Source organism: Drosophila willistoni, chromosome 3R (genome assembly GCF_018902025.1).
Source record: "Drosophila willistoni isolate 14030-0811.24 chromosome 3R, UCI_dwil_1.1, whole genome shotgun sequence".
NCBI lineage: Eukaryota > Metazoa > Arthropoda > Insecta > Diptera > Drosophilidae > Drosophila > Drosophila willistoni.
Genome location: NC_061086.1, coordinates 10794805 through 10806928, shown reverse-complemented (window position 1 = coordinate 10806928; position 12124 = coordinate 10794805). Strand labels below are relative to the sequence as shown.

General features: G+C 38.3%; 2 protein-coding genes across 2 annotated transcripts in view; one reads left to right on the top strand and one right to left on the bottom strand.

Moving 5' to 3' along the window:
• LOC6651205 (sex determination protein fruitless) overlaps positions 1–12124 on the bottom strand; it is a 150967-nt gene that overhangs the window by 89910 nt on the left and 48933 nt on the right. The gene's annotated exons all lie outside the window — the stretch shown is intronic.
• LOC124460455 lies at positions 2145–3470 on the top strand. The gene is made up of 3 exons (XM_047011272.1): positions 2145–2208; positions 2265–2658; positions 2723–3470. The coding sequence occupies exons 2-3, from the start codon at positions 2450–2452 to the stop codon at positions 2925–2927; spliced, it is 414 nt and encodes a 137-aa protein (XP_046867228.1). The 5' UTR covers positions 2145–2208; positions 2265–2449; the 3' UTR covers positions 2928–3470.

Sequence of the window (12124 nt, the reverse complement as noted above, 5' to 3'; positions counted from 1 at the left end):
TATCGTTAGCTAATTTTATTGTTACAATAACTGTTGTTGCTGTTGCTGCAAAAGTTGCTGCCGGCATAAATGGCATTGCTGTTGCAGTTGCAGCCTATCTTTCGCGTATCTTATGGTCGGCCTTGCTTGCTACTCGTATCAATTCTATTAAGCTCAACAGCAGCAGCATCAGTAGCCTCTTTCCCTACCTCCCTCCCTCCCTCCCTTTCTCACCACCAGCCATGTATCTTCATCTCTTTCTCTCTGCTTTCAGCATGTGACTAATCATGCAGAGCCAATCATGCCACAAGTTTATTTATTTTCACATTGCAGTCACAGAGAGCAGAGGAAAGAAAGAAAAAAAAAACTGGGTAATCCACTTGAAAATTCCTCGATTTTTCCTTCCAACATTTTTGCCAGCTCTGTTGTTTTTTTTTGTCTTTTCTTTTTTATAGCTCCCTGTTATCGCCTGACTATCATCAAGGCTGTCTGTTCTTGTTATAGTTCCCTGTTATGTTTGCTCGTTGGTCGTGTGGTCGTTTGGTCGGCTTGTTTGGCTGTTAAAATTTCTATAAAGTAAGTTATCTCCTGGTTGGAAGATGACTTTGGTATTGGCCATTGACTGCACTTGTTATTTGTTGTTGTTGTTGCCGCTGTCATCTGAACGCCCGTTATATGTCCTTGAAAGAGTTAACTGTTCCTGATAGCTGATGGATGTTAACCAACTAGTTGTAATTTGAGATTATTTCAGAGATTTTAAATTGTTTAAAAAGAATTGGTAACTGGTTAAACCATTTCCTTTAAGCACACATCAATAAATTGTACAAAAATCTCTTCCCCCAATTTACAGCATCATCCATTTTGGCCCTGTGACGGCTGTCGTAAGCCAATGAAAAAGAGGGTAACTTGTAACATTTATATTGCTGAGTTTTTGACAGCTTATATGCTGGCCCTCAGTCTGTGTGTTGTAAATATCTACATATATATAGTAAGTCTAACTGTCTCGATTGCATAGGGGAATCAAAAATAAATTGTTCAGGTGCACAGAAAGGTAATCGATAAATCGGAATGCTTATCAAAAATCTATTTACAAAAAAAAGGATTTTGATAATTTAATACAATATCTTAAAACATTTTTGGTCAAAATGGGCTCTGAAAATATTTTAGTATATTTTTTTTCAAACTCCTTGACTTTCTTAAACTGTATTTTAGTTAGTTTTTAATCAATTTCAAAAGGAATGATATAATTTTAATCTCTAGACTTTGAAAGCATGGAATTTTAATGATTTTAATTTTTTTTCACCTTTTTACTGGTGAATCTTCCAAATGGTCAATCAATTCTGATGAAATCTGAATCTAAAACCGGATTGTTTGTATACCCTTGCAACTGTTTTGGCAACTCTTTCCTTACCTATAGCCATCAAAGTGGAAAAACGTTTTAGCTAAAAAGGCTAATGTTTGCGAAAGAACGGCCTACATTCTTAGCATAGGAAATAACGAAGTTTTTGAACAAAGTCACTGTTTTCCACCGATTGTTCCTATGGGAGCTGTATGATATCGATCTTGATCAAATTTAGCATTGTCGTTAATATGTGTTATAAACTCACCAATATTAAATTTAACGATAATAGCTCAAAAATAACGAAGTTGTTGAGAAAAGTCACTGTTCGTGACTTTGTCGTTTGTATGGGAGATATATGATATAGTGGTCCGATCCGGCTGAATCCCAGATATCCAACCCCTTCAGTATATACAAGCCTACATGCAAAATTTCTGTAGGTCCTACGGTCTAGGAGGAGTTTGCGTTGATCCAGACGGGCGGACGGGCGGACTTGAACTCGTCTTGTCGTGCTGATCAAGAATATATATACTTTATTTGATCGGAAATACGTTGCATACTTCTGACCAAAATTAATATACTCTTTTTGCAAGGGTATAAAATGAGACAGAAAGATTGGGCAATTGCATACTGCTCAGCTTATTTTCGAAAGTATCTAGTACTTTCGGCTAGGCGGAAGCAATTCACACATTTTGGAGATCTAAGAAGGCCTGGGATGTTTGTAAAATTCGACCTAGTCAAGGGGGTACAGTACTTCAATCATTCTACTTCGTGAACTCATACAGTCAACATCAAAAATAAAACAAATACTTTGCCTTCAGAAAATCAAAAAAGAGAAAAACAAAAGTGAAAATATGTTGACTGTTCAATTGATCATGCAATCCGGAAAGGTTAGTAAACGTGAGGACATTACTTTTCATAATCATGACCAAGTGTTCTTTTCCAGCAATTGGTTATGGAGCTGCTGATCTCAGCTACCATATACGAGCTTAAGACAGATCCAGAGTCTGCTCGATATTCAGCCGGAAACATTGACGATTTCTGCTTCTGTTGTAACGTTGGCCGATTCAGATCTCATAGTAGAAGTATAATTACTATTAGTAAAATAGCAATAATTTTGTGGGCCAGATTATGGTGGAGCATGTTTTTGTTGATAGTCAAAGTTCATCGGACTCTAGCCTTGAGACTGTATCATCGGATGGTAGCCAGCTCTCTGGCAGTGAGCAATCCTCTGAATCGAGCAGTGAGTTATTGGATAACTGCCTTCCTTTGACGTTCAATCTCAAACGGGGACACAAACGAAAAGGCCAAGGGCACGAAAAACTCATTGAGACTAAGCGGTAAGTGTTAGGAATAGGAAAACAAAAATTCAGTCTGACTGAATATTCCGTCTTTGGAAAATAGGTTCAAAAAGGTTCTCGAATCCTGTGAGGAGAGTGTACAAAGCCCCTCGTATGGAGGTATGGAGGAGGCATGCGGTATGGGAGGCTGCGATATTAAAGCCAGACTACGCCCTGTGAAATCTGAAATTGAAATGGAAACGTATGTTATAAATGGTCAGCGGCACCGTTTTGTAAACATACTCCCAGAAAACGGGCAGTTTGTTTAGTCGTTTCTTCCTCGGAATGTGAGAAAAACTTTTGCGATCTCTTAGAAGAGTTCTTTGGGTTTTTTTTGGATTATAGAAACGTTCGCTGCTTACATTTTAGTGAGGTCACTCCGGTGACTGAGTATGAAGGACGGCTCTTTATCGCAGCTGCCGACGAAGACACTATGGAGTGGGTGGAGCGCAACGTATGTGCCATGGAATCCTATGGGGCTGTTAGTCTTATAAACTTCCTGCACCTAACAGCGGCAAGAGGTACGTGGCCAAAGGTCGAGGATTGTTTGGATCTGGATCCTGGAACTGCAGAACTCTGACATTAATACGAAGAAGTGGGCTGTGGTGAGCCGCGAAAATGTACCTCCTGAAGTCACTTATATTTGCCCCAATGAACAGGTTGAGATCTGGATGGATGCGGACAGTGTGGATATCATCAAGGAGAGATGCAACCGCCTTAAATTATCTTTTTGGATGATCGTATTTGAGTTTTGCGATTAGATGACGACTTTATATTTTTATTTAATGGAATTTATATTTGGAAATGTTAAAAAAAAGTTACGATTGCGGCAGACTCGTTTGTCTACCGATTATTCCGACTGGCAACGGTCGAAAGATAGTTTATCGTAATAAAAAAATAATAAATTATAATAATTTATGCTTTACTTTTTACCGTCGGACGGACGGAACTCGTCTCGTGCTGATCAAGAATATATATACTTTATATGGTCGGAGATGCTTCCTTCTATAGGTTGCACACTTCTGACCAATATTAATATACCCTTTTTGCAAGGCTATAAAAATTCCTCCTTCGAAAATTACTGAATCCGTCCGATTCGTCCATGCTCCAAACGCTCTCAAATCTTGCAAATTTTGAGGGAAACAATTTTTTTTTAATTTTTCACTTTAAAAATTTGTTGAAAATCATAAGATTTCATTCGTAGAGCTTAAAGATGAAGATAAAGTAAGACTGGAAGATCGAGAGAGAACAAAATCCTAAGATCTCTTTCATACACATTTCGCATAGTTAAAATCTTATAGAAAAGAAGGAAAGAAAGAAAACAGGAAATGTTTTAATGGTTTTTTTCTTTGCTATTTAATCCCAAGGTTTAAGCTTCTTTGAAATAAATCTTCATCACACGTTAACGAAGGTTGTCAATAATCACATGAGGCCTAACGGACCAGGGAATCGAATCGCCAATTCCAAGCAAGCGTAATTGATAAAGACCGACAAATCCGTTGATAGGTATGTTAATGTCCATTGGTTGGGAGATGGGCGTGTTGAGGGAGATTTGCTATGATGTTTGAGGATCTTTTTGCAAACGATCTTGTTGATGGCAGGAAGGTAAAAGTATTAAATGAAAGAAAGAACCACAACAGCAACAACAACAACAACAATAAATACATGTGTGAAAAAACTTAAATTGCCATTGTGGCATTCTGGTGACGCGTGCAGAACCAGTTATTGTTGTTGTTGTTGTTATTGATCTGAGGTTCGATTTTTATATAATGATTATCAACTTCATTGGCTGCCATTCTATAACAGCCTGTATAGTAGTCGAACTGACTTACAATGGCAAGTGCAACCTGGTTGCAATTAGGCTGGGCATGGGGCGCGGCTGAGGCGCATAAATTGCGTTAGGATAATGATCGCGCTTTGGCACAGTAAATCGTATTCCAAAATGCAACGGACACAGAAGAATACAGTTCGAATGTGCCACGGCGATGAGTCCATCGAGAGATCTACAAGCCAAGATGGAGCTGCCAGCTGAACTGGTTCGGCAACAAATTTGACGCGCACTGCTACAAATGAGCGCGGTTCGAAAGAAAGAAAGAAAGAAAATAGAAATGAAAAAAAAAAACAAACGAGAGAAAGAAAGCTAAAGTTGAAAGCTGAAGGAAAACCAGTAGATATAGATGGCCAAACACCAAGCACCGTTTTGGCCACGCATGCATGGGGCGCCATTTAAATTGAGATTTATTGCAAAAAGCTGCTGATGCACCTGCAGCAACAGCAACAGCAACAACAGCAATAGCCAGCGGCAACATCATCCAACGATTGCAACGACAAAGCGCCAAAACGACTCCCGGGATAGTAAAGCGCTTTGTCCTGGCAAGCGTTTGGCTTGTGGCAACTGTTATATATAACAGTCAACAAATTGTTCGACCGACCGACCGACGGACCGAGGCCAAGGCAGGCGGCAATGAAGATGAAGTTATTAGGCTAGTTATTTCATCGTCGTTGTGTTTGTGTGTGTGTTTGTTGGCCAATCTTGAAATTGAGATGAGTGCAAAAATTTGAAACAATAAACATAATTTAAAGCAACTAAAACAAAAAGCAATTACTTAAATTTCTCTTGCATTGCTAGATCTGGAAAATTTCTATGTTTAAATCCACTTTAATTGGCTTTAGCTATCGACCAAAAGTTTCGTTTGGGGCATAAGAAACAATGAAATGGACAATTATCTAACCCTATGGGTAAGTCATCTTTTAATACCAAGAATTAATATGCTGTGAAAACCACTTTTCAACCCACTTCTCTGTGTGTATGTGTGCCATATCTTTAATTACAATTGACACTGATTAGCTTTTGCACGCCAATAGAATGGGGCGTTAAGTAGCCAAAGGCAACTTAAATCTAATGAGTTTGCCATGTGGCAAAAAAAAAAAAAGAAAAAAAATAAACATAATTTCTACATGTCAGTCAGTCACTCAGTCACTGAAAAGCTAAAGCTAGAGCAAACACTGAAGAGGATGGCAATGTTGAAGATATCAAGATGGATATAAAGATGAAGATCTATACAGACACACATACATACATACATACAAATGTAGGAGACTGTGAGGCATTGTCAATGTGGCGACTAATCCTGCTCATCATCTACATCTACAGTTGCCAACACGAAGGCGATTTTGAAAAATCACAAAAACGAAAGAAAAACCGGTCCCAAGCATTTGATGGAAAAGTCAGCAGTCTGTTTGGCTTGTGCAGTTGCATCTTTTGGGTTTTTGGCCTGCCTGCCAGCCTGCCGGCCTGCCACCTGCTGATTTTTATCCTGGCCGTTTGCTTGTTTTGCTGCCTAGCTGCTGCCTCTTGCCATTTGATTGTCTGCCGTTGATTGCCGCTGATGTTTGCAGCTGTGTCGCCATCGTCGTTGGCTTTTACTGGAAATTAAGTTGCTGGCACCGGCCACATTTACATGCTGCTGAAGCTGGCAGCTTTTTTGATGTTTTAATGATAAGATTTGCGCGATTGATTTTTCCTGGGTGTCGAATTTGATGTTACAACAACCACTAAGACATCAATGTAATAAGCAGCAGCCGCTTTGAAAACTAAAATGTGGCACAAAAACGTGCTTGATGCAGCACAAAAACGCCCACATTATTCCACATATCGCGACGTTTTAACAAGGTCAATGGGTTAATGCTGGCCCCATCGCCAAGTGAACGCCCACCAAGAGACTGGCTTACAGCTTTGGTGGATTGGATCACAATAATTGCATACTTTGGGATGCAATCCAATCCAATTCAATCCGCAAGTGCAACTGTAAGTGCCACCGTTTGCTTTGCTGGCGGCCAAGATTGCCAAAAGGAAGACGATTGACAGCGGAGCTGAAGCTGCCACTCAAGACTCTAGACGGCGCATGTTGGCCATCAAATGTCTAGGCTAAACATTTAGATTACGACGACGACGACGACCGACGACGACGACGAAGACGACGAGTCTTCCGTCAGGAATGCCATTTTTATGGAGAACAATCGACGGCGGGGGCTAATCTAGTTAAATTGTTGCATGCAACAGATACGGATACCAGATACCGATACACAGATACAGACACAGATACCGTATCCGATAATTTCGTTGAGCTAATTGCGAAAAGTGCTCCTGCAGTTCCCCCCAAAGACAGAGCCAAAGACAAACGTACACGTGCGGCGGGGGCTGGTCGCCTTGCACGTTTCTCCTCATTCTCTTCTCCTTGATTTGCATCCCCATTTCCTTGCTTTTGGAGAGTCTACCCGGTGCCTTTTATGTAAGTGACACCTACGAGAAAGCCGCCGACATGAAGGCAGCTAGGAAGCTAGGCAGAAGCAACAATTGTGTTTAGCAATTTCCCGTACCTCCACCACAAATAAATAGCTTCATTGGCAATTTCAATGCCAGTGGCCAAAATGGGCAATTCCATGAGCTTTGGCCCATGTCATTCATTGGCTTGGAATCTGGTCTGAAATTTGCATTGTCTTTGGCCCCAGTTGGCCTCGGCCCTCATCTGCTAAACTTCTTGTTCTTGCCGGCCCCAAAAATGGTTGGCAATATTTGACCATTATGCTCCGTTTAATGGTCCCCTGGGCAGCCATTTAAATGTCCATCAATTTATTAATTACATTGAAATAACTTTATTAATTGTCAGCTCTGAGAATTCGAAATCAACGACTCACTACTTGGTCCACAAGCGGCTGACGATTTTGTACTCACGACGTTTTGCCATTTACTAAACATTTCCAATCGAATCCCAAACAAAATTCTCCATAAGTGAACAAAATGTAAGTGACAATAAGTGCAGAAAAAAAGTAGAAGAAAATATCGCATAAGATGTGAAATAGTAAAAATTTGTTTGAGCTTCTCGTTTGAGTGGAATTTATGGGCCAAACACATGGCGCCAAAAAGGTAATGTGGAAGACCAGGTAACTGTGACGTGCCGCCTGAAGGTTATGCCCACTGCCTTTTTGGCTCTGGCCCACAAACAAAGGCACGAAAAAAAGCAGTGAAAGAATTGACAGCAAAAATATTGGAAAATTACTAAAGCCGCTTACCAGCAAGGGGTGAGAGAGGTGGTATATATATGCATTATTGTCTTATTTGATTTGCCATGACAATTCAAATGTTTTCACAGATGGTTTCGTGAGCCGCCATCCTCATACATTGTTACCGTTTAATTTATGGGCTAAAGGAAATCTCATTTGAAACATTATTTCTTACTTCTTATGAAGAAGAGGTTAGATATTTGTATTATGAGATTGTGCTTTAAAGTTTTTTACAATATTTTATTTATAGTTTTATTTTTTTTGGTTATATCATAAAGGTAGTTTTATGGGGATCACAACTATCCTTTCTTTACAAATATGATTGAGGAAAAGTCTTTAAATATTAAATTGCATTTTCTTTCTTTAATAAAGATAAATACTTAACGAATCCAAAATCCTCTAGAAGTATGCAAACGGGCGGAAAAGTATTCATTTTGTTCTAACAAATTTATAAATTTTAATTTGGCATGTCTTGAAGCTAAAAAATTTTGTAGAAGCTGCAATGTTTGCTTTGAGATACACATTCTGTTTCAAAAAGGGAATTTCAATACTACTAATTATATACTTTTGGAAGCAAATTTCCCTCATTTTTCGATCCACTCCTTGAACAGCCAATGGTTAATATGACATAAAACAATTCTTTATTTATGAAAAATAATAACAAAATTCGAAAAATGTATTTGGCTAATAAGAATTTACTTTTGCCTAACAAATATCTGTTTAAAATTTTTGTTGATCACGTGGCCATGTCTAACTTCATTGCCCCTGGGACCATTCTGTTCCTTTCTATTGTAGTATCTGCTACTGGTATTAATTTTGCGTGCCCTGCTTTCGTTTCTTGTGTTTCTGGCAAAGTAGTTCAAGCTAAATGTCATAAGTTAATTAGATTAAATTGTATTGTTACATGTATTTTTTCTTTCTTGCCTTTCCTTTTGCTTTGGTCTTGTCTGTATTCTTGTTCCCTCCCCATTTACATATATATCTTCTTACTGATTCCCGGCCTGGCTGTCAATGTCAGCTGACGCAGACGTCGACGCTGATGCCGACGTCGGCGTTAACGGCGATGGTAGAGTAGACTAGAGCATTACATACGTTGCGGCTGGCACATTACGAGACACCGCACAAAAGTAGGCAGTGGCAAACAAAAGGCGCAGCTTTTTTACTTAGCAAACAACTGTACTTATATTCGTCTCCCCGCCTTTTCATCATGCCACACCGAATGCATTAATTAAAATAAGAAAAAAATATATAAAATAATAATGGCGTAAGAAGGGAGTGAACTAAAGAAGAGGAAAAAACCGAGTCAGGCTAAGGCGGAGGCACTCTAAAATTCAATAAGTTGCATTAGGCGGGGGAGAATGAAAAGAAATGAGGCAAAACTCTTTGGTCGCAAGTTTGTTGTGGGGCAAAAAAAGTTTCACTTTTCTCATTCTCCATTCACCTTTTGTATGGGCATACGCACATTAACAAGAAAACAAGAGCTCAGGCCAGAGCCATCTCGAACGCCCACGCACAAATGACGCCCCCTTTCGTCCTATGGCAATAGCACTCGAGCGCTCAACTTGGGCGGGGCAGCCCACTTACGCACTGAGCGGGAGGTTTGTTTTTTTTGCCTTGATGCATATACGCACTTGTTACCGTTACCCTTTAGTAGGCAAGGCGCTTAAGTGTTACGCATGTGCCTAGATGCGAGTGTGTGTGTGTTTGTGTGTGTGTGTGTGCGCCATTTTGCAGTTGTTCAACAACGGTCGTCTAGTTATGGGTTTGTGTAGTGCAGTGAAGCAGTAAGAACTCAAGCAGGCAATGGCATGCAATATTTTTAATGAAATATGCAACGGGAACACTCAGACGCAGCTCCCCTCCGTCCCCCGCACCATTGCCGCTACTGCAACTCCCAAATGGAAACTGTCTGTTTGTTTCGCCCCTCCATTACGTTTTGCATACCCATTTCCATGTAATCATTCTCAGAATTTTATCCATGTATGTATGTATGAATGCATGTATCTAGCTGGCACGTGACTCTGTAAACTAGCGAGTCAAGAGTTTCGTGATTTGCCATTGTCTAGTTAGACAAGAAGTCACATTTGTCTGGCAATTTAATAACCTCGACGAATATTACATTCTTTAACATTAAGTGACCCAAATTGGCAGACTTTAGACGTTAAAAGGTAAGTGCAATATTCATACAATTATTACGCACCCGCTCATGCCACAGTGCGTATGCGTAATGTTTAATAAATTTACCTTAAGTATGTATGTACATACATATATGCTTGTTTGTTTATAACAGCAATTAATTGTAGGCATGGCAATGCCAGCTTAAGTGCAGAATCTTTAGCAGCCGCAGGGGCATATTATAAATTTAGTAATTAAATTTTGCAAATTTTGCCACACACAATATCCAGGTAAATTTTGTGTGGAGGTCATTTTCCATTTAATTAAACTAATTCAATTTGCAAACAAACACCATATTAATATTACGCATACGCCCCGCATGCATACCAAAAGCAACGCGTTAGCTTCCAGACAGTGGACCAACTAGATGTACCTAGTATTTGGCTACCAGGGGGAAATCAAAGCATGGATAATTTCCATATATTTATTTTTCCAACTTTACAAACAAATCCACTGACATTTGCCACAAACATTCATATACACATACAAACAAACATACAAACATACATATATAAAATGTAATCAGTAGTAAATCAAGAGCCGACCGAGCTGCAGGTGAAAAGTTGAATACTTATGTGACTCAAATGTGACAATGACGATGTTGACGAGGCAGCCAAGAATAAGGAATAGACAGAGACAGAGCACTGGATGGATGAGAAAGAGAAGTTTGTCTTCCAACTGCCAGTTCATTTGCTCAAGTGATAAGTCACACACACACACACACACAAAGCCAAAGAGTGGGTGGAAGAAGTTAGAAGGCAATGTCTGTGAAAATATTTGAAATTATGATTTATGCCGTTGGCCTCACTCAACTGCACTCGAAGTCACATTTGTAGTCATTGTCTTCGGCCCTCATCTACCCATCTGCTGATACTCCGTTTGCTTTTGCTTTTGCGGTGTCAACACCAGAAAGACAACCTTTCCTTTTCCAACCGCCCTCCCCCTCCCCCGCCCTTACCGTTTTCGTTTTTCAAGGCAACCAAACCAAAGACCAAAAGTGTAAAATCTTTAATTGCCAGTTGACAAAAGTTAATTATAAAGAGCATTTCGTTGTGTCACAACTTCTTTGTTGTTTGTTTGCTCTTGGTCTCTGCTTTGAATGAATTATTAAATCGACAATCTAACACTATTTATGTTGTTTGGTTTTTTGTTTTTAGTTTTTTTCTTCTGGTTTTGCAAATAAAATGCTGTCACTAGTTTTACATTCCCATAAGTCAGCCAATTAGTCAAAAAATGTGAAACAATTTCGACAAACAAAAGGTTTAACTGAAAATCTTCAAATTTTATCAAAACTAAGAAAATGTTTTTGTTGATATCCTTAAAAAAAACGTCAACAGAATATATTTTGTTACCTAAGAAGTAGTACTTTTATCTAATTGGTTTGACTTACATTGATTAAAGACAAAAAGCAAAACCAGAATGAATAATGGAAAAATTTTCATATGAAAATCAATTTCAGTAAAAGAAAAACAAAATCAATATATTAAAAGAGAAAATATTCTTATAAAATGTTCTTATAAATATATTCTTATAAAATGTTTTCTTATAAATTAGTTAAATATGTATGTGTTGATATTTCAAAAATATATAATATTTGTCTGGTTATAAAAAAAAATATTTCTTTTCAATTAATGGAACAAGTCGACTGGAAAAATGTAATTTTTATTCCTATATAATTTAACGACAAAAAATATTTGTTGCATTCGATTGAAACTTGTTCAAAAATGTGGTCATCATTTAGATTTATATTTTTTTCTGCTGTGTTTTTCATTGCATTCGTAAGGGTCAATTCAAAATTTGAGTTTACAAATGTCAAATGTGAATGTGCCGATGAGAAATTTTGTGGATTCGAATATTGTTTTCTAAAATCCGTCAATCGTAGTTACAAATACATTTCAATTAAAGTTAATTTACACAAATTACCAATAACCAATTTTTCGGTATGTATGGAAAACTTAAATAATTGATCAAGTTCTTATTAAACAAAATTTCAGTTCAATTTTGTACTGTGGAAACGTTTCAATGGATATAAGCCATTTCTATATAATTTCACAATTGAAAATGGTTGTAAATTTTTGGGTAATCCCAAATCAAGAAATCCAGTACAAAAATATTTCTTTGATTTCTTTGGACCGTACGGAAATATGAACCATAAGTGTCCGTTTAATGTAAGTGAAGCCATCATAGAACATAGAATCGAGGTAAATATTTTTTCATTACAGCATGA

Coding starts and splice junctions, on each gene's coding strand:
- LOC124460455 (XM_047011272.1), top strand. CDS start 2,450: ATGGTGGAGCATGTTTTTGTTGATAGTCAAAGTTCATCGGACTCTAGC. Junction 2,659..2,722: donor AAACTCATTGAGACTAAGCG/GTAAGTGTTAGG, acceptor TTTGGAAAATAG/GTTCAAAAAGGTTCTCGAAT.